The following is a 23420-nucleotide window of genomic DNA, read 5'->3' as shown; positions in this document are numbered from 1 at the left end:
TCCTATATAGAATTTTTTATTAAGCATTTTCTTTAATCCTAGTTATCTTGGTCAAAACAACAATTTCTGTGCCATGTTTGAGTATCATGTTTCTTCCTCATCAAAGGCATCATCATCCCATCTTAATTCCGTCAAAGGATGCGTCATGTTAGAAGAACTTACAATTTCTTCGTACCTCAGCTTATCCTCGGCTTCTACTGGATACCAATCCGTTGGCCGGCAGCATTTAAGCAGACGCTCCTTCAGGGACCCCTGAGATTTGTATAAGCTGAAAAACATGTAAGCAGGAATGGACCACCAAGGAAGCGCTTTGATGAATACATCGAACATTGTTAAAGATTGACTACTGCTAAATACATAATTTAGGAAAATTATAAACATGGCAGTTATCTGAAATAAAAAAAAAACATTATTTTATTCTTTTTTGTCATAAAAATCGTTCCAACTCTATCGAAATTTAGACAGACTAAGATTAAGATGACAAAGATGTATATGTATTACATAGATAAATAATAATAACTCCCTTTCTATGGCTATATATAAGAGTGCGTCAATTTCCAATAGCTCAAAAATGCTCAATAAGCTGTTTCCAAAATCTTAAACTTCCGATTATTAACGGACCAACCGATATTATCTTTAAAATCCGGTAGCTCGATTTTGATTTCAGAACCATAGTTTCTGGGCAAAACTTCTTCGAATTTAGTTGCCCCAAATACATGGTCCCACATTTCTATATCACATCACAATTCTACTCCCAAATACCTTTGTTTGAGCCCCATAGTAAATAAGTGCTGTTTGTGGGTGTTTTGGAAAAGAAAACCAGAAAATTGGTTCCGAAAGTGGGCATCAATTTTGTTCTCTACTCCCTTACACCTTTCATTTGAGCCCCACATTGACATGGTCGGTAAATATGTCCGATTTAGGGAGCGGTGTGGTTCGCCGAACACTTGGCCCTAAAAATAAATCAGCATCGTGCTCTACTTTCAAATATCATTTATTTGAGTCCCATATTGCCATAGGCCTCAAATTTGGATATAAAATTCGTTTTCTAATCTCAAATACCTTTCATTTAAATCCCTTATTGGAAAGGTAAGCAAATATGTCCGGTATGGGCCCTACAAACTATGGCGACCAAATGCTTACTATTTGGGGGTTGTTATGAGGTGGGACGTCCCTTAGACAGTTTGTCGCGAATGCTGAAATCACATTCGTAGTCCACTCCCAAATACCTTTCATATGAGCCCCATATTTCCATAGTCGACAAACATGTCCGATTTGGGGGGTGCTTAGGGAGATGGGACGGCCACTCAGTGACTTGGCCATGAATACATACCTCAGATTCGTGTAATACTATAAAAAAAACCTTTTATTTGAGCCCCATATTGCAATGATCAGCAAATACATCCTATTTGGGTAGTGTTATGGGGGTGGAGTGGCCCCATAAACAATTTTTCGGAATGTTGACATCAGATTCGTGCTTTACTCCCAAAGACCTTTCTTTTGAGACCCATGTTGCAATCGTCGTAAATTTATCCTCTTTGGGGGGTGGTTTTTGGGGAAGGGGGGCCCCCAAACACTTGGTCCCATATTTGGATATCAGATTCGTATTCTACTTGCAAATACCTTTCATTTGAGTCCCATATGCCATGGTCGGTAAATATGGCCGATTTAGGGGCGTTTTGGGGGTTTGGGGTGGTCCCCCTAACACTTGGTCCGACAATTGGATATTAGATACGTTTTCTTATTCAAAATGATTTTTATACCCTCTACCATAGGATGGGAGTCGTCGTCATTCGCCATATGTAGTCATTCTGTTTGTAACTACTCGAAATATTCGTCTGAAACCCCATAAAGTATATATATTCTTGATCGTTGTGATATTTTATGTAGATCTAGCCATGTCCGTCCGTCTGTCCGTCCGCCCTTCCGTCTGTCGGGCAGCTAACTTTCGATGGAGTACAGCTAGCCGCTTGAAATTTTGCACAAATACTTCTTATTAGTGTAGGTCGGTTGGGAATGTAAATGGGCCAAATCGGTACATGGTTTGATATAGCTGTCATATAAACCGATCTTGGGTCTTGACTTCTTGAGCCTCTAGAGGGCGCAATTCTCATCTGGTTTGGCAGAAATTTTGCACGACGAGTTTTGTTATGATATTCAACCACTGTGCAAAGTATGGTTCAAATCGATTCATAACCTGATATAGCTGCCATATAAACCGATCTTGGGTCTAGAGGGCGCAATTCTCGTCCGCTTTGAATGAAATTTTGCACGTAGTGTTTTGGTACCACTTCCAACAACTGTGTTAAGTATGATTCCAATCGGTTTATAATCTGGTATAGCTGTCATATAAACCGATCTTTGATCTTGACTTCTTGAGCCAATAGAGCGCGCAATTCTCATCCGATTTGACTGAAATTTTGCATAAGGTGTTTTGTTATGACTTCCAATAACTGTGCTTTGTATGGCGCAATTCGGCACATAACCTGATATAGCTGCCATATAAACCGATCTTGGGTCTTGACTTCTTGAGCCTCTAGAGGGCGCAATTCTCATCCGATTTGGCAGAAATTTTGTACAACGGCTTCTCTCATGACCTTCAACATACGTGCCTAATATGGTCTGAATCGATCAATAGCTTGATACAGCTTCCATATAAACCGATCTCCCGATTTTGCTTCTTGAGCCCCTACAAAGCGCAATTCTTATCCGAATGAATTGAAATATTACACAATGACTTCTACCATGTTCAGCATTCATTTATGGTCCGAATCGGACTATAACTTGATATAGCTCAATCAGCATAACAGTTCTTATTCAATATTCTTTGTTTGCCTAAAAAGAGATACCGCGTATAGAACTCGACAAATGGGATCCATGGTGGAAGGTATTGACGATTCGGCCCGGCCGAACTTAGAACGCTTTTACTTGTTGTATATATACATAGATAGATAGGTAGATATATAGTAACTTAGCTTACCAAAACAGCCAGTATGCACAATGGGGCAAAAAATCTTAAAATATAAATTTTCCAAGTGGCGTATCGTTCATTGGTCATGAAAAACATATCCCGTTGAAAACGTTGACGGCCATATACCCACGTTACCATTATAATAAGAAGCAGATTTATAAGGGATTGATTTATGGTAGTTTCCAAAATTAAATTGACAGTTGATTCATAGACGCTCTAAACGGAAAATATAATCATAAAATATTTTTTCTTTAACTATTGAATTATTTTCGTTTTACCAGTGATGAAAAAGAAAGAGAGCCGAGTGCCATAGAACCAACAAGGTAGGTACTGTAGCGAAGTTTATGATGCCTCAACAATGTAAACTCATCGAAAATACTTGACATTATGGAGACCAACTGAAGCACCTGGAATGTATATATATTGTTATCATAATTTTTTTTTTTTTAATTTTTATATTATTTTTCAGAACGCATAACCAAATGCGTACCATTATTGTAATGGATGAAGCAAGCACCATGGTGTAGAATAGGATACACCATAGATTTGGCCATTTCAATGCGGCCATTGAGCTGCCACCAATCAGAACGAAAGTTCCAAACTGTGAACGTTGGCGTGAGAAGTAATCCTCCGACAGTGCTGCGAATGAAATGAAAATGATTTAGAAATTAAACAAGTTGTTAAAAGAATAATACACTCAAAGAAATGTGTAAGTAAAAACAACAAAAATGTTTGCTTAAACAACAGGAACTCAACAGAAAATGGGACGGCGGTAGTTTGTTGCTAAAATAGCAACTTTTTTTTCTGATTTCTGGTGGTAAAATGTTAAAACTAGCGAGTTAAAAAATATTTAAAAAAATTGTTATATTGCATCTAATCTTTGAGTATTAGAGGTATACAGATACGTTTTTAACGTTTCCAAATAACAGCAAACAAAATATCTACAAAATCATATATGTGCTATTTCACAAAAAATTTCGTGGGAGTTTCCATAATTCTCCTATCGGACGCCTCCCGGGTAGTCGATAGGGGGAAGCTCATCAGATACCATTGGATACCACTGACAGTCCCAGAACTAGGTACCAATGCGATGCCCATCAGCCATCCATCTAAAAATCACGATTGCGGACACATTAACAAGAACAAATAAAAGCGTACTAAGTTCGGCCCGGCCGATTCTTATATACCCTCCATTATGTATCGCGTTTGTCAAGTTCTTTGCCCGATATCTCCTTATAGGCAAACAAAGAATAATGGATAAGAACTGCTATGTTATTGGAGCCATACCAATTTAGAAGCCGATTGCGACCATACCTAGTAAGGCTGTTGGAGACCAAAGTGAACGTCAATCATCAAAATCTGATAAGAATTGCGCCCTCTATATGCTCAAGAAGTATAATCGAGAGATCGGTTTATAGGGGACTGTACCAGGTAATGAACCGATATAGGCCATACTTGGTATAGTTGTTGGAAGTCATAACAAACCATTTTTATGCAAAATTTCATCCAAATCGGGTAATAATTGCGTCCTCTAGCGGCTGAAGAATTCAAGATCCGACATCGGTTTATATGGGAGCTATTAGGCCATGAACCGATTTGAACCATACTTTGCATAAATATTTGAAGTTGAAACAAAACACTTCGTGCAAAATTTCAGCTAAATCGAATAATAATTGCACCCTTTAGCAGCTCAAGAAGTCAAGATCCGAGATTGGTTCATATGACACCTATATCAGGTAATAAACCGATTTGAACCATACTTAGCACAGTTGAAATATCAGTCAAATTGGATAATAATTGCGTCAACAAGTCAAGATCCGAGATTGGTTTATATGGGAGCTATATAAGGTTATGAACCGATTTGAACCATACTTCGCACCTCATGCAAAACTTCAGTCAAATCAGTTATCAATTGCACCCTCTAGTGACTCAAAAAGACAAGATCCAATATCGGTTTATATGGCAGCTATATCAAAACATGAACCTATATGGCGAATTTACAATCTCAACCGACCTACACTTATAAGTATTTGTTCAAAATTTCAAGCGCCTATCCTAACTCCTTCGAAAGTTAGCGTGCTTTCGACAGACTGACGGACGGACATGGCTAGATCGATTTAAAATGTCTTGACGATCAAGAACATAAAGGGTGATTTTTTAGCAAATATCTTTTTGGCAACACTGGTTTAAACAGCTCACGCACATTTCGTGTTTTGTTTTACTGTCAAACATTTTCAGTTGGGTCTACAATTAACCACGAATCGTCTAACAAACGAACAACGCTTGCAAATTATTGAATTTTATTATCCAAATGCGTGCTCTGTTACGAAAGTTCATCGCGCTTCATCATCTTCATCGACGAAGCTAATTTTTTGCAGAATTGTCCATTTTGGAGTAAAGATCAGCCAGAAGCATTGCAAGAGCTACCAATGCATCCAGAAAAAGTCACCGTTTTGTGCGGTTTATGGGCTGGTGGCATCATTGGACCGTACTTCTTCATAGATGATGCGAATCGTAATGTAACTGTGAATGGTGAGTTCTACAGTAAGATGATATCCAAATTTTTTTGTCCAAAATCTTAGAGCTAGACATGTGGTTTTAATAAGACGGTGCCACACAGCACGCGTAACAATGGACTTATTGAACATTTTATTTCATGTTCGGGACCGGTCAATTGGCCACCTTGATCGTGCAATTTTAAGCTCCCATATCCAAGGCGCAATACAGTGACCTGTCATGACGGACACAATGACTGAGACGTCTGTTCTAGCCAATGACAGCAAAAGCGGTAAAACTCTTCAAGTCTAGATTAGCCCACATAGTTTTGGAATACTCACAGCCCTCTGTTTGGGATCATCTATTATTCGTTGTCCTTCGGGTCTGGTTCTTAAAATTTAGCTTAAATGTCGCTAGAGGCATACCCAGAGATTCCAGTATCCCTGGATTGTATAGGGTAATTCCTAGTCTCGCAAGCTCGTCCGCTTTACAATTCCCTGGGATATTTCTGTGGCCCGTCACCTTGAACAGGTGAATTTTGAACTGTTCAGCCTGTTTTGTGTTCAGAAATACGTTCTCTATGGTTCTAATGGCTACCTATCTATCTGAGAAGAACAGGTAAATTTTGAACTGTTCAGTTATTTCGTTGAGAGATCTGCGACAGTCAAGGGCTAAATGGCTCCCTGAGTGTCTAAAAAGATATTAATGCCAATCTTCGTAATGTCATAATATCTTAGCCATTCCACCACTTCCTTAATTGCAAGGATCTCTGCTTGATACACACTGCTGTGGTCGGGTAACCTTTTCGATGTGACCGGTTCTAGTTAGAGTACATCCCAAAGCCCACCTGGTCGTCTAGTTTGCAGCCATCAGTATAGAAGTCTATGTAACCTCTGTTACCAGGGATATCGTAGTTCCAATCGGTTCTATCAGTAATAATGGTACACTACATTTTGTCAAAAAGCGTCTTAGGTAGGGTGTAATCCACACTGCCCTGAACATCGGATATTGTATCAAGGATAACACAGTTTCCGTAGCCGCCACATGACCAATGAGAAAGCTCCCTTAAGCTCACGGCAGTGGTCGCTGCAATTTGTCTAGCCACAATGTCCAGCGGCATAAGGTGTAGCTTTTATTTCAGTGCATAAGATGGTGTCGTCCTCTGTGCGGCTGTGATGCACAAACAACCCAGTTGAGTATTAAAGAGTAGCTGGACTTTTGAGGAGCCGTCCACCAGACCACAACACCATATAGCATTATAGGTTTGACAACTGCAGTATATACCCATTGCATGACACGTGGTTTAAGCCTCCAATTTTTGTCAGTGGCTCTCTTGCAGGTGTATAGAGCAAGAGTTGCCTTTCTCGCCCTTTCCAAATGTTTTGAAGTTGAATTTCCTGTCCAACAAAACTCCCAAGCATTTTTCGCTTTCTGTAAATGAAACATTCTCCCTCTCAAGGAGTCAGGTGTCACTGTAGACAACTTTTATCTCCTGCTGAAAAGAATTACTTCTGTCTTGCACGTATTTACACCACGTATAACCCACTTCGCTGTTGTATATGGAGCTTCCTGAAGTATATATCTTTGAGTGCTGGGAAACTTTCCCTAACCGCAATTGTCTCGTCATCAGCACAAGCGATCACTTTTACACCTTTTTCTTCCAGAGACAATAATATGTTGTTAATGGCTATACTCCACTTTAGAGGAGACTGTACTTTCCCCTGCTGACCCATCTTTTCAGATCCACAGATCCCAAGCCTATCATAATGCATCTTGTAGTGAGTAAGTTATTACAAAAACTTTCTTACGGAAGAGTTGATGCCTAGAAACTCCAACGCCTTCATTGAAAGCACCTTCAATGTCAAAAAATGCTTCTATTGTACATTTAGCGAAAGAACCCTCTATATAACCAACTAAGTCGTGAAGGGCTGTCTCAGTGGATGTGCCTTTACTATATACATGCTGCTGCCGCGACAGGCTATCTTCAGGGATCTTTGCCCTAAGATATGTTTCTATCACCCTCTCAAGAGCCTTCAGCATAAATGATGACATACTAATAGGACGAAAATCGTTCGCCTTCGTGTGGTAAGGTTTTCCCGCTTTCGGAATTGAAATGACCTTCGTGTCCCTCCATCCCGCAGGTATATATGACATGGTGATACAAGCAGAGTATATCTCCCTAAGCCAGGGAACCAGTCCGTCGGACACATCTTGTAATTCAACTGGTGATACATCATCAGGACCTGGCGACATAAAGGAGTCGAAACCTCTTATCGCCCAAAGGATTTTCGGCTCAGAGAAAAAGTGCAACATAAGGGTCATACAACAGGTTCAGAGAACATGTTGCCTTGGCATATGGGAAGCAATGAGGACCACGCCCACTAGGGCACTGGAGACTATTCTAGATATCCGACCCATTTACATACAGATTAAGTATGAGGCAGCCACTGCGGTTATGAGACTTAAGACGATGGGAGAATGGATTGAGTATAGGAGAAGCTCTTACCATCGCGGTATAATCGAGACGACGATAGGAAACCTGGAAGGAAGGGAAGAGGTTTCCAATCGGATACCTCAGATGAACCTTGAAGTCGAGTGGGAGGCACTGCTGCCCTCGGCGCAGTCCTGGATTGACGGAACTCTTGCAATGCCATCTGGAAGATTATGTTGCTCGGATGGATTAAAGCTAGAGGACATAGTGGTCCTGAGGGTCTACATTGATAACCCAGAGACTGAGAACTGTTTTAGACTGCCTGACCATAATGCGGTCCTGCATGCGGAGATCCAGGCGATCACAGAATGCGTGAAGTGGTGTGGTGCCAAAACGAGGACGTCGAGTGTGAACATCTTTGCCAACAGTAAAATTACCATAAGGGCAATAACAACCAGAACGGTAAGATCACCAACAGTCTTGCAGTGTAAGAAGGAGATTAACGTCTTCTCTGAGGATGGCAAAATCCGCATCGTTTGGGTGCCGGGCCATAACGGAGTAAGAGGGAATGACACGGTGAACGATTTGACGGTGAAGGCCAGAGGACTGCCGTCAATAAACTTGGTTAACCCGAAGCCTTTCGGGTCGACGCGCTCCGAGTTAGGGGCGTGGGCGACGAATGCGCATGCAACCCTGTGTGGAACAGCAAGAAAGTCGGATGGATGATTGTCGGTAGGATTGGATGGCGAAAATCCTATGGGGGTATCCAGATTGTGAGAAGACGAAGCTATTACTGAAAGGAAGTAAGTAGGAAGTCAGTATAGCTATTGGTGTCATAACGGGACACATTCGACTACTAGCTCACTTATGTAAAATCGGTGCGGCAAGTGATAGGATGTGTGGGGCATGCGAAATGACCAAAAATTTAAGTTAATATGAAGGAAATTGTTTATTGTTTTGAAGTTTAAATAATACCCTGTACCACAGTAGTGGTGTAGGGTATAAAAATTTATGAGAAGGTTTCCTTCAATAGTTTCAAAATGTTAATTCAAAGTCAGCAGACAGTGTTTGCTGATATAACCTAATTTAGTTCTATGGGTGTAATAAAAGGGTATGTACTGTGAATAGACTTGTACCAGGTGGTGGCGAAACTATGGGAAGGAAATCATAAAGTTGGACGACGCCGATTGTTTGAAGCCCTACCCCTACGTTATATGTGTAATTTGGGAGAATTCATTATATAGACTCTTTATCTAAATCCCACCCAAATAAGATATATTTTGGCATATACATTTGCATTTCATGGTTTTTACTTACAATCCAAATGTAGCATTATAAACTTCTCCAGCATATCCAAACCGAATATGATGAACATCTGTCCAATACCGATTAGCCAGCTTGGCCGTGTTATATTCCCTTTGAATCGATTAAAGCTGGCCAGTGTTATGAATAGACCCCATCCGGGGCCAAAAGCACAAATACCATAGGCTGGTAGTTTTGTCAGTTCCGTTACAAAATCTTTCCAATTTGGTGAGAAAATGCGTTCATAGTGGGCTGCAGTACCCGGTAAGAAACTAAAACGTACAATGAAGAAAACCATCAAAGCAATAATGCACTGCACGGTATAACGAATCAGTTGTCCTATCTACAAATTAAATTGGCATTAATGTGAGAGAAATTTCATTTATTGAATTAAAAATACCTTCTCTATGGAGGATAACATCAAAATTATCAGCGCAATTATAATCCATACACCCACTGCACTCAAAGCCAGCTGCCAGGATATGTGAAAGGTATATCCAAAGACTTCATACCTTTTAAATAAATTTCTGCAATTAAGGAAGAAAACTGAAGACTATAAGGATCTTGTTTTATGTGGTTTTGTTGTAATTAATGGCTAATTTTAGATTTGTTTACTTACTGAAAGTATAGAACTGAAGCAACCGATCTATAACAAACTGTAAATCAAATGAAAAAAAAAAATTAAATAATTATAAACATGTAAGGAAAGACAAAAGTCGGACAGACGGATGGACATGTGTAGATCGTCTTAGATTTGTAAGCTGATCAAGAATAAATATACTTTATAGTGTCGGAAATGGATATTTCGATGAATATACCCCCATCCTTCGGTGGTGGGTATAAAAATGTTGTATCTAAATTTCGGATTGGGTACCCCACCACTAAAACCTACCAAATATGTATATAAACCAATCACGACAATATGGGACTCAAATGAAAGGTATTTACGAGTAGAAATTGAATTTGATATCCATTTTAAGACCAAGTGTTTGGGGTACCACCCCAACCCCCAAAACAACTCTAAATCAGACATATTTTTCGGACATGGCAATATGGGACTCAAGTGAAAGGTATTAAAGATTAGAAAACGAATCTGATATCCAAATACGGGAAAAAGTTTCTGGGGGTCCACCCTCTCCCCAAAACACCCCCCAAACAGTACTTATTTACTGACCATGAGGCTCAAATAAAAGTTATTTGAGTATAGAATACGAAACTGTTATCCAAATGTGGGACCAAGTGTTTAGGTGCCGCCCTTCTCCAAAAACATCCCGAAAAGAGGACAAATGTACGACCATAGCAATATGGGAATCAAATAAAAGGTCATTGAAAGTGAAGCAAGAATTCGATATAAATATTCGGGAAATGTGTTTCAGGGCCAAGTCCCACAAAACACCCCTTAAACCGGCCAGTTTGCCGACTATAAAAATATGGCCCCAAATTAAAGGTATTTGGGAGTAGACCACGAATCTGATATCAACATTCGGGGCCAACTGTCTAGGCGACATCTCACCATTACTCATATTTGCTGACTCTTGCAATAAGGGGTATTTGAGATTAGAAAACGAATTTGATATCCAATTTTGAGGCCAATGGCAATATGGGATTTATATAAATGATATTTGGGAGTAGATCAAATCAGCGCAGTAAATGCGCTTTTAATCGGCCCAAGACCTTAAATCAGAGGGTGATTAGCACCTCTATCCAAACAAAGTTCGATGTTGACCATACACGGTACGGCTGTCGAAGAGTTTAACTCCACTCACTGTGATAGATTTCAGAGCAATACAGTATTAAATGAGCAGTTTATGGCCACAAGGCCTTAAACTGGGAGATCGAAAACTGTGGCATCTAAATACAAATACATACTGATCTAGACCATACTCTGTAAGGAAGCCAAGGGGCTTTATACGCTTTGCCAAGTTTTAAAGAAATCAGAGAATCAATTCTGCTTTTATAGGCCCAAGACCTTAAATCCGGTGATTGGTATATATAGGAGCTATACTCAAATATTGTCTGATCTAGACTACACTCGGTACGGATATTAAGGGTCTAACCTAAATTTCAATCGGATGATAAATGTGTATTTTATGAAAAAGGATCGGTGTATACAGCGGGTCGATCAAGATATAGTCCGATAAAGCCAATTAGCGAACTGCTTTGGGACAAAAAAGAATCTATGCATTGTTTCAGCTCATTATCTTCATTTTTATACCCACCATCATTTTGTCATTCCGTTTGCAACACATCGAAATATCTATTTCGGACCCTATAAAGTATATATATTCTTGAGCAGCATAAAAATCTAAGACGATCTAGACATGTCCGTCCGTCTGTCCGTCTGTCTGTTGAAATCACGCTACAGTCTTCAAAAATTGAGATATTGAGCTGAAACTGTCCACAGATTCTTTTTCCTGTCCATAAGTAGGTTAAGTTCGAAGATGGGCTATATCGGACTATATCTTCATATTGCCCCCATATAGAACGATCCGCCGATTTTGGGTTTTAGGCCAATAAAAACCGATTTTGCTGAAATTTGGGACAGTGAGTTGTGTTAGGGCCTCCGACATTCTTCTTTAATTTGACCCAGATCGGTTCAGATTTGGATATAGCTGCCATATAGACAGATCCTCAGATTTAGGGTCATAGGCCCATAAAAGCCACATTTACTATCCGATTTTGCTGAAATTTGAAACAGTGAGTTGTGTTAGGACCTTTGATATCCTTCGTCAATTTGGCCCTGATCGGATTAGATTTGGATATAGCTGCCATATAGACCGATCCCTCGATTTAGGGTTTTGGGTTCATAAACGGCGCATTTATTGTCCGATGTCGCCGTAATTTGGGACTGTGAGTTAAGTTAAGCCCTGATCGGCCCAGATTTGGATATAGCTGCCATATAGACCGATCTTCCGATTTAGGGTCTTAACTGCTATGGGACATAAGGTATGCAATTTTCACCGGATTTTGATGAAAGGTGGTTTACATATATACCCGAGGTGGTGGGTATCCAAAGTTCGGCCCGGCCGAACTTAACGCCTTTTTACTTGTTTTAATCTCCCATTAACCTCTATTAGTTTCTGCCTGTCAAGAGAACCCGTGCAATGATCTTAAAAATGCGATCAAGGGTGGAGAGTATATAAAATTCGTGCCAGCCGAAAAGTCACCCCCTATACAGGCCATTAGATGCAATTTTAGGAGGGGCTAATATGTCTCACCATTTCAATTTTTTATAACAATTTTTGTGGGGCATTATGAAGATAATTTCCGATTATGAGGTTATCTTATTTCTATATAACGAATAAATTAACTTCGTATATCATCTTCTACATTAGCTTGATTCATGCTAAGTATACTGAAATGAGTAACTACGTTCTCCCATTCCATCCTGACTTGAATTGTTTTTGACGACCTCAATTCTACATTGATTCGATGGGTTAATGCCCCCCTGTTGTATATAAGAGCTAATTTTTATTCATTTATTTATAGATTTCTAGAAACTTACCACCTTCACATTTCTCATCATCGGCAGTTGGACAAAGCTACAAACAATAATAAATAGAACCAGATTTGACCATGGTGGAAATTTTTGCATCGATCAAAATACTATGCATACCAAAACTTACAAGAACTTCCTCTTGTGTCCATGCTCGGGCTCCTTCACAGCTCCAGGGTAAAATAGGTTTAAACGACGCAAAGAGGTACAACATAGGTGTCATAGCAAAAACGCTATAGTAGATCACAACGCAAATATTTAAAAACAATGTTATGTAGCCAATGCCTTGAGTAAAAATTGAGAAGATTACATTAAAAAAATATCGTCTAAAGAATAAAATATCTCAGGACCAACCTTTAAATAAGGGACAAAGACGCATGGCAGATATGAAACCACTGCTAGAAAATTGACCCATAAAGGACTTAACCACAAGCAATGGAATCACATAGAAAGCCAAGCTGATTAAATAGACAGGCAGGAAACCGCTGACTAGGAAAAGAAAAGAAACAAAAAGAAAGGATTAGGAATTAAGCTGGGAATATACTAAGAACAAAACATTGATGCCAATATAACTTATGGCGGGTTTCTCTTAGAAAAATAAAGTTCGTGTTAGCTAACTGGAATATTTACTTTTCATACCCAAACCCCTGGGTATGGGGGTATACTAATTTAGTCATTCCGTTTGTAACACCTCGAAATATTGATCTGCGACCCCATAAGATATATATATTCTGTATCCATCCGTCTGTCGTAATCACGATAGCTGTCAAACGCTGGTCGCTTGAAATTTTACACAGATACTTCTTATTGATGTAGGTCGTCGAATATTGTAAATGGGTTATATCGGTTCAAATTTGGATTTAGCCCCCATATCAACCAATTCCCGGATTTGACTTCTCGAGCCCTTAGAAGCCTCAATTTTCATCCGATTAAGCTAAAAACAAAGATTTGTGTTATAACTTCCAATATCCAATACGCCAAGTATAATCTGAATCGGGTTATAAACATATATAGCCCGCATATAACCCAATCCCCGGATTTGCCCTTTGAAGCCCTTAGAAGTCTACATTTTTAACTGATTTGGCTGAAATTTGACCCAAAACCTTATATTATGATTTCAACATCCATGCCAAGTTTTATCCGATCAGTCAATATCGTAATACGGGCCCCCTAAGTACGTTTATCGCCACTCCTATGGGGGACCAGCATAAATGACCTATTACGGATGCAGACGATGTTAAAATACTTCTAAGGGGTAAGCATCCGAACGAGCTATGCAAAAGGCCCAAAGTGTTTTGCTTATGGCATATGACTGGACTAGACCCAGAGGTCTCAATGTTAACCCAGAGAAGACTGAAATATGTCTGTTCACGAGGAAGACGAGCGTGGGCCAATTTAACGCACCACGTTTCCTCAATAAGACGATTTCGATATCTGTCAAGGTCAAATACTTAGGTGTGATCTTGGACAGGAAACTGAAATGGAAGTGTCACATTCAGGAGCGTACTGAGAAGGCTCGCAGTTGTTGGGCATTATATAGACGGGACGTTGGCTCGAAATGGGGCCTGAATCCTAGGATAGTCCACTGGCTCTACAGAAGCGTGATTAGACCAATACTTACTTACACCTCAGTAGTTTGGTGGACTGATATGGAGAAAAAGTGCAACATAAGGACCATACAACAGGTTCAGAGAATATGATGTCTTGGTATAGGCGGAGCGATGAGGACCACGCCCACTAGGGCACTGGAGACTAACCTAGATGTCTGACCCATTGACATACAGATTAAGTGTGAGGCAGCCACTGCGGCTATGAGACTTAAGGCGAATGGAGAATGGATTGAGCTGGTCGTACCATCGCGGTATAATCGAGGCGACATTTGGAAACCTGGAAGGAAGGGAAGAGATTTCCGATCGGATAAATGAGATGAACCTTGAAATCGACTGCGAGCCACTGCGAGCCACTGCTGCCATCGGCACAGTCTTGGAATGACGGAACCCTAGTATTGCCATCTGGAAAATCATGTTACACGGATGGATCAATACTAGAGGACAGAGTGAGCCTGGGGGTCTACATTGAGAACCCAGGGACTGAGATCTGTTTTAGACTGCCTGACCATAATACGGTCCTGCAGGAATGCGTGAAGTGGTGTGGTGCTAACGCAGAAAAGTCGAGTGTGAACATCTTTGCGCTTCGTCCCGGTCGAACTTAGCACGCTTTTATTTGATGTTATTTAAAAGGAACAACGATTGTTAGCTAAGGTGCACGCGGGATAATGTCTGCAACTTCTTTTCAACCTAGTCTAATCTAACGGACATATTAATTTATCGTAGGGACCAATGGATCGCATTTGTCGAATTCTAAGCGCGGCATCTCTTTTAATGCAAACAAAGAATATTGAATAAGATCTGTTATGCTATTATAGCTATATCAAGTTATAGTCTGATTCGGACCATATATGAATACTGAACACTGTAGAAGTCATTGTGTAATATTTCAGTTCATTCCGATAAGAATTGCGCCTTGTAGTTGGCGCAAAATCGGGAGACCGGTTTATATGGGAGCTGTATCAAGCTATTGATCGATTCAGACCATATTAGACACGTATGTTGAAGGTCATGAGAGAAGCCGTTTTACAAAACTTCTTCCAAATCGGATGAGAATTGCGCCTTCTAGAGGCTCAAGAAGTCAAGATCCAAGATCGGTTTATATGACAGCTATACCAGATTATAAACCGATTTGAATCATACTTAACATAGTTGTTGGAAGTGATACCGAAACACTACGTGCAGTCAGTCAAATCGGATCGGAATTGCGCCCTCAAAAGGCTCAAGAAGTCAAGATCCAAGATCGGTTTATATGGCAGCTATATCAAACCATAGACCGATATGGTCCATTTACAATCCCAACCGACCTACACTAATAAAAAGTATTTGTGCAAAATTTCTCGCAGCTAGCTTTACTCTTTCGAAAGTTAGCGTGCTTTCGACAGACAGACGGACGGACATGGCTAGATCGACATAGAATTGTATGACGATCAAGAATATATATACTTTATGGGATCTCAGACGCATATTTCGAGGTGTTTCAAACAGAATAACGAAGTTAGTTAACCCCTATCTTATGGTGGAGGATATAGAAATGGTCATTTGTTAACCGATGCTCTTCAAATTTGTTAGGAAGAATTTTCTCATGACTCCCGAAATTACTAGTGAATTTCATGGAAATCGGTTCATATTTTGATATAGCTCTCATTTATATATATATCGCCCGATTTTCAATCCTAGAGACATTTATTGACCAATCTTCCCAAAATTGTGTACAACCGTTTCCTAGATGACTTCCGCAATGTCTATATAGTTTTGTTTGAAATCGGTTCAGATTAAGACATAGCTCCCATATATATTTTCGTCCGATTTCCAGTAATATTGCAATCAAAAGGTCATCTGTTAATCGATTCTCTCGAAATATGGCATAAAGGATTTTCGTTTGACTCTCGACATTATATTGGGTTGCCCAAAAGTAATTGCGGATTTTTAAAAGAATATAAATGCATTTTTAATAAAGCTTAGAATGAACTTTAATTAAATATACTTTTTTTACACTTTTTTTCTAAAGCAAGCTAAAAGTAGCAGCTGATAACTGACAGAAGAAAGAATGCAATTACAGAGTCATAAGCTGTGAAAAAATTTGTCAACGCCGACTATATGAAAAATCCGCAATTACTTTTTGGGCAACCCATAGATTATTTCATAGAAATCGGTTCAGATTTAGATATAGCTGCTATATATATGTATATATCGCCCGATTTTAACTTCTAGAGTCACATCAAGCGCATTTATAGACCCATCTTGGCAAAATTTTGTACAACGCTTTCCTCGACGATTGCCACAGTATCTGAGAAGTTTGGTCGGTTCGGATTTAGGTAAAGCTCCCATATATATATTCGTCCGATTTTGAGAAATATTGCAATAAAGCGCTCATTTGTTAACCGATTCTCTCGAAATTTGCCAGGAAGGATTTTCTTGTGACTCTGGTCATTGTTGGTGAATTTCATAGAAATCGGTACAGATTTAGATATAGCTCTCATATATGTATATCGCCCGATTTTTATTTCTAGAGCCACTGTAAATGCATTTTTTGATCAATCTTCCCAAAACGATGCACAACCCTTTCCTCGACGACTTCCACAAGATCTATAAAATTTAGTGGAAATCGCTTCAGATTTAGATATAGCTCCCATATATATGTTCGTCCAATTTTGAAAAATATTGCAATAAAGCGCTCATTTGTTAACCGATTCTCTCGAAATTTTCCAGGAAGGATTTTCTTATGACTCTGGACATCACTGGTGAATATAAATCGTAATCGGCCCAGATTTAGATATAGCTGTCATATATGTGTATTGCCTGATTTTCACTTCTAGAGCCATATCAAGCGCATTTATTGATCCATCTTGCCAAAATGTTGTACAACACTTTTCTCGACGAGTACCACAATATCTGCGAAGTTTGCTCGAAATCAGCTCAGATTTAGATATAGCTCGTACATATATGTTCGGCAAATTATGAATAATGTTGTCATTTGTGAACCGTATCTATTACAGTTTGAACATATTTCTCCGAAATTTGATAGGGATTGTTTAATAACCTATCTGAAAACATCCGGCGAGGTCCGTCAAAATTGGTTCAGAACTAGACATAGCACCCACGTTGTTCGAATCTTGGCGAGAGTATAAGAAAACCAGTAAGGAAAGGCAAAAGTTGGCACTCACCCACTTTGTACCTATAGGGTAAACCGTTGAACATATTTCTTTTGCCTTTCCTTACTGGTTTTCTTATACTCTCGCCAAGATTCGAACTCTGGGTTTCAGCAGATATGCTTACATCTGTGCTATGGTAGCCTCTAGGCTTTAACATAGAAGAAATATGTTCAACGGAGAAATATGTTCAACGGTTTACCCTATAGGTACAAAGTGGGTGGGTGCCGACTTTTGCCTTTCCTTACTGGATTTCTTATACTCTCGCCAAGATTCGAAATCAAGGGTTCAGCAGATATGCCTCTAGGCTTTAACATAGCTTTAACTTGGAATGGAGAATACTAAAACAGACCGAGAAATGATAAGGCGAATGAATACGATTAGAAGGGCAATTCCCCGGTAGCATACGTCTCTGTTCGTTGCCGAACTAACCGACGGAGTATGGGAAGGGCAGTGCAGAGCCGATGATAAGATTAAAATTTATACTCGGATATCGTTAAATTATGCGAACATTTCAAATGGGAGCTACTAATCTCTGTCAATTAGGCACAATCATCTATAATCATTATCGTAGTCAGCAACCGAAAGGCTATCCTACGCCTATATCTACAACAGAAATGGACCGTATTGTTCCCTAGAGAATTGCAAATTCTTGTTGAATTCAAGTTCATTGCTTTTATTGTTCATTGGTGTAACAAACTTACCGCCTGATTCCACTGTGGCTATCCATGATAGAGCAAAGACATCCATACGAAATCCAAAACTAACACCTGCATATATAAAGTCACTGGCCTTTGTCCAATATCCTCGTTTCAGGTCGCTAACAAATGGTCGATGGCCGGTTCCATAGGATGATTCATTATTCATTATCTTATTAATAAAATTGTTTCGAGTCTGATGAATGCGGTTTTAAGTGTTTATTCTTGATGTTATTACTACAAAGTATGTCTACGAAATGAGCGAGAGTACTTTTCGTCATAGGAATTAATCTGAAAGAAAGTAAGTGAATGCATTATTTTCGTATATTTCCACATATTCCAACGTTCATCACAAAAACAACGTATGTTGATAAGTTAGCTAGAGTGATGCCAATATGAAGTAAGCCATTGGATGCTGGGTTATTATGTATTGAAAACAATGAGTGATAAGGAATACATGTTCAAAATTTTGAGAAACATTTTTTTTTAAGATTTTCTAGATAAGTAAGAAGAAGAGGTCATATGTTGGAAGATAGTACAGGGAAGCTGACATGAATTGCAACCAAGTTTACCCTGGAACATCTGTTAAAGAGCACATTATATTGTTTACAAGCCACCGAAACATAACGGGAGCGGACATTGAGTGATCTAATACATACAAGATACTATTTAATTTTAATTTATTTAATTTATTAAATGAGTACCAGGCGGGCTTTAGAAGAGGCTATTCCACCATAGACAATATATTTAATTTGATGGCAATAATTAACATAAAGTTAAGTGAGAACAGAAAAGTCTACGCATTTTTCGTCGACTTTAAAGCCGCCTTTGATAGAGTGCCGAGGCAGCTTCTGATATTCAAACTACATGAGATTGGACTTTCTTCGAAAATAGTGAAGTTTATAGAAAATATTTATATCGAAACTAAGTCAGCTGTGTGGACCGGTACAGGATTATCGGACTACTTCAACACTACTACTGGAGTAAAACAAGGGTGTTTACTATCGCCTATGCTCTTCTCAATATACCTAAATGATCTACACGATTATCTCGAAGGAGGCCTTTTTGTGGACGATATAAATTTGCGCGTCCTAATGTACGCGGACGACATTGTTATATTGGCTGATGATCCAAACACTCTGCAAAGAATGATAAAAAGGCAGGAAATGTACTGTAAAAAATGGGGTATGGAAGTAAACCAAGTCAAATCGGAGATTATGGTGTTCAGGAATGGAGGGCGCCTTGCCGCAAGCGAAAAATGGTTGTACAATGATGAGATAATACGAGTTGTAAACGAATATAAATACCTTGGTTTAACGTTGACCCCGAAACTATCATTTTCAAAGCACTTATCTCAAAAAGAAGTAGCGGCTAAAGTGTCGATTAACTCAACATGGAAAAATTTTATTTCAAAACCCGCCGTATCTTTGAAAGCAAAATGGAAAATGTTCCTTTCGGTTTGCCGCTGCATTCATAGTTATGGAGCCGAAGTCTGGGGAAACTCATACTTTGAGGATGTGGACAAACTTTATCGTTATTTTATCAAACGTGTATTGAGACTACCGGAATGTACACCGAATTATATAGTAGCTTTGGAAACCGGATACGAACCCGGATACATACACACGTATTCTTTACATTAATCATATTTATCAAAGTTGCTGTTTAAGCTTGAAGATTACAGACTTCCACACATCCTTGCATTAAAACTATCCGAAAAAAACCTAGCCTGGTTTAAAGATTATAGAGTCCAACTTTCATCCTATAACATTGATAATAGAAACATTATGCTTGACCAGACATGTTGGCATGGTGTAAGTCAAGAACTCCTTTACAAAATTACAGAAAATGCCTATAACTCACATATACAAAAAGCTCAAGAAAGCGAACGGCGTGGATACAAATACCTTGATTTTAATATAGGGGTTTACTACTGCAATGAAAAATTTACCTTGGAACAAATTTCACTTATAATGAAAGCAAGAGGTGACCTTTTCCCACTAAATGGAAATAAATATGGGCCGGATGTCGACCAACGATGCTCATTGTGTAATTCAGGGGAAGTTGAGTCTTTAGATCACTTTATATGCAGATGCCCAGTACTAAACGGGATATGAATAAAATATTTCAACCAATCATCATGGGAGCGAAATGACTTAATATATATACTGAACGGGTGTGAAGATTTTTGCTGGCTTACTTTATGCAATTATTTGAAGAAAGCGATTGCTTACAGAAAAACTTTAATAGAGGAATTTAATTATTAATCAAAACTATTATACTCATTCTTCCAGCAGACGGTTTATACATAAACCACGCTGTGACATTCTTTATTAATATAGTATTATTATACTGCAGATTGAAATAATTTTTGTAACGTTATATGAAATAAAGAACATTGAATTGAATTGATTGCTATTTAATTTTGGTTTATCGAAATATAGACCGTTCTGAACCATATAAAATACGGATGTCGAAAAGCCTAACATAAGTCACTGTGTCAAAATTCAGCGAAATCGGATAATAAATGCGCCTTTTATGGAACCAAGACCAAAAATTGAGAGGACGGACTATATGAAAGCTATATCCAAATTTGGACCGATCTGGGTTATCTTCAGGAAGGATATCGAGGGGACTAACACTGTTCTAAATTTCACCAAAGCAGAAAAAATGCGCCTTATATGGGCCCAAAACCTTAAATCTAGAGATCGGTATATACGGCAGCTACACCCAAATCTGGACCGATCTGAGCCAATTTAAAGAAGGATGTCGATGGGCCTAACATAACCCACTGTCCCAAATTTCGGGGAAATAGGGCAATAATTGCGATTTTATGGGCCCAAGACCTTGAATCGAGAGATCCGCCTCTATGGCAGCTATATCCAAATCTGAACCGATCTGAGCCACACTGAAGAAAGATATCGAGTGGTCTAACACAACTCACTGTCTCAAATTTCATCAAAATCGGCTTTTATTAGACTAAGACCTTGAATAGCCGAATCGATATATAAAGGGGCTATATCACGATATAGTCCGATATAGCCCATCTTCGAACTTAACCTGCCTATGGACAAAAGAAGAATCTGTGCAAAGTTTCAGGTCTATATTTCTATTTGTATACCCTCCACCATAGGATGGGGGTATACTAATTTCGTCATTCCGTTTATAACACCTCGAAATATGCCGCTAAGACCCCATAAAGTATACATATTCTTGATCGTCATGACATTCTAAGTCGATATAGCCATGTCCGTCCGTCTGTCCGTTCGTCTGTCGAAAGAACGCTAACTTCCGAAGGAGTTAAGCTAGCCGCTTAAATTTTTTCACAAACACTTCTTATTAGTGTAGGTCGGTTGGGATTGTAAATGGGCCAAATCGATCCATGTTTTGATATAGCTGCCATATAAACGGATCTTGGGTCTTGACCTCTTAAGCTTCTAGGGGCCGCAATTCTCACCCAATTTGGCTGAAATTTTGCACGTGATGTTTTGGTCTCACTCCCAACAACTGTGGTAAGTATGGTTTAAATCGGTCTATAACCTGATATAGCTGCCATATAAACCGATCTTGGATCTTGATTTCTTGAGCCACTGGAGGGCGCAATTCCTATCCGATTTGGCTGAAATTTGGCATGCAGTATTTTGTTATGACTTCGAACAATTGCGATAAATATGGTTCAAATCGGTCTATAACATCATATAGCTGCCATATAAACCGACATGGGATCTTAACTTCTAAAGCCCTAGAGAGCGCAACTTCTATACGATTTGGCCGAAATTTTATGCAACGGCTTCTCCCATGTCCTTCAAAGTACGTGTCCAAATGGTCTGAATCGATCTGTAGCCTGATACAGCTCCCATATAAACCGATCTCCCTAATATGCTTCTTGAGCACCTACAAGGCGCAATTCTTATACGAATGCACTGAAATTCAATTCAATTTGCTTATGGTCCGAATCGGACTATAACTTGATATATCTCCAATAACATAACAGTTCTATTCCATTATTCTTTGTTTCCCAAAAAAGAGATACCGCGCAAAGAACTCGTCAAATGCGATCTATGGTGGAGGGTATATAAGATTTGGCCCGGCCGAACTTATCACTCTCTTACTTGTCAAAGACTGTAGCGTGATTTCAACAGACAGGCGGACGGCCATGGCTGGATAGTCTAAGACTTTTACGACGATCAAGAATATATATACTTCATGGGGTCGGAAATAGGTATTTCCATGTGTTGCAAACAGAATGACCAAAGGAATATAACCCTATTCTTCAATGATGGGTAATATATTTAAGTTAAAGCGTGCAAAGTTCGGCAGGGCCGAATTTTATATACGCTCCACAATGGATCGCATTTGTTAAGTGCTTTGCCCAATATCTCTTTATATCGCACAAATTAATGCTTCTAAAAACCAACAAGGATGATCGAGAGACCGGTTTACATGGGAGCTATATCAGGTTATAGACCTATTCGAACCACACTTGGCACATTTTTTGAGACTTGTTAGGGCTCAAGAATTCAAATCAGGAGATCGGTCTATATGGAAGCTATATCAGGTTATAGGCCGACTTGAACCGTACTTTACACAGCTGTTGAAAGTCATAACAGACTACTACGTGCAAAATTTCAGGTAAATCGGACAAAAATTACTTCCACCGGCTCAAGAAGTCAAATCGGGAATTCGGTTTAAATAGGAGCTAGATCCAAATCTGAACCGATATGCCCCATTTGCAATCCCCAACAATAAAAGTATCTATCATCAATAAAAAGTATCTATGCAAAAATTGCAAGCGGCTAGATTTAGCGTTCGACCGCTATCATGATTTCGACAGACGGACCGACGGACGCACATGGCTAGATCGCCTCAGAACGTCGAGACGATCAAGAATATATATACTTTAGGTGTCTTAGGCGAATATTTAGAGGTGTTACAAACTAAATGACTACATTACCCCATGCTATGGTGGATGGTATTAAAAGGATCTATCAAAGTGGGAGATCAAAAATTGATAAATCTTCCAACGTGATGGATCGGCATATGATCATTCAACATAAGTCTTCTTATCAATATGTGGTAAAATATGAGTATAGATTGCAATCTTGCTAGGCAGAGTGAATAAGCTTCCTGATGGCAAGTGTGTTATAGCAAAAAATTATTCAGAGCACAACCACGAAAATGAGGAAGATTATTCTATAGAGATTAAGGCTCTAAAAGCAATCAATGACAAGACCCCAAATTCCAAAAAAACACTTCCGGCTTATCGC

General features: G+C 39.2%; 1 protein-coding gene across 1 annotated transcript; it reads right to left on the bottom strand.

Moving 5' to 3' along the window:
* On the bottom strand, positions 1 to 18392 carry LOC106084928 (sodium-dependent proline transporter). Its single transcript, XM_013248897.2, has 11 exons — positions 18160 to 18392; positions 13051 to 13185; positions 12827 to 12981; positions 12706 to 12742; positions 9820 to 9856; positions 9601 to 9727; positions 9216 to 9543; positions 3462 to 3610; positions 3250 to 3378; positions 2981 to 3187; positions 1 to 390 (listed from the first exon to the last, which is right to left on the bottom strand). Exons 1-11 carry the CDS (start codon positions 18320 to 18322, stop codon positions 85 to 87), a joined length of 1773 nt encoding a protein of 590 aa, XP_013104351.2. The 5' UTR covers positions 18323 to 18392; the 3' UTR covers positions 1 to 84.
* Between the last annotated feature and the right edge of the window lie 5028 nt (positions 18393 to 23420).

Source organism: Stomoxys calcitrans, chromosome 3, assembly GCF_963082655.1.
Source record: "Stomoxys calcitrans chromosome 3, idStoCalc2.1, whole genome shotgun sequence".
Taxonomy (NCBI): domain Eukaryota; kingdom Metazoa; phylum Arthropoda; class Insecta; order Diptera; family Muscidae; genus Stomoxys; species Stomoxys calcitrans.
Note: the sequence above shows the minus strand (reverse complement) of the source record. Positions and strands in the feature narration are given on the sequence as shown.

Coding starts and splice junctions, on each gene's coding strand:
- LOC106084928 (XM_013248897.2), bottom strand. CDS start 18,322: ATGAATAATGAATCATCCTATGGAACCGGCCATCGACCATTTGTTAGC. Junction 12,743..12,826: donor GGACACAAGAGGAAGTTCTT/GTAAGTTTTGGT, acceptor TATTGTTTGTAG/CTTTGTCCAACTGCCGATGA. Junction 9,728..9,819: donor GCTTCAGTTCTATACTTTCA/GTAAGTAAACAA, acceptor CCTTAATTGCAG/AAATTTATTTAAAAGGTATG.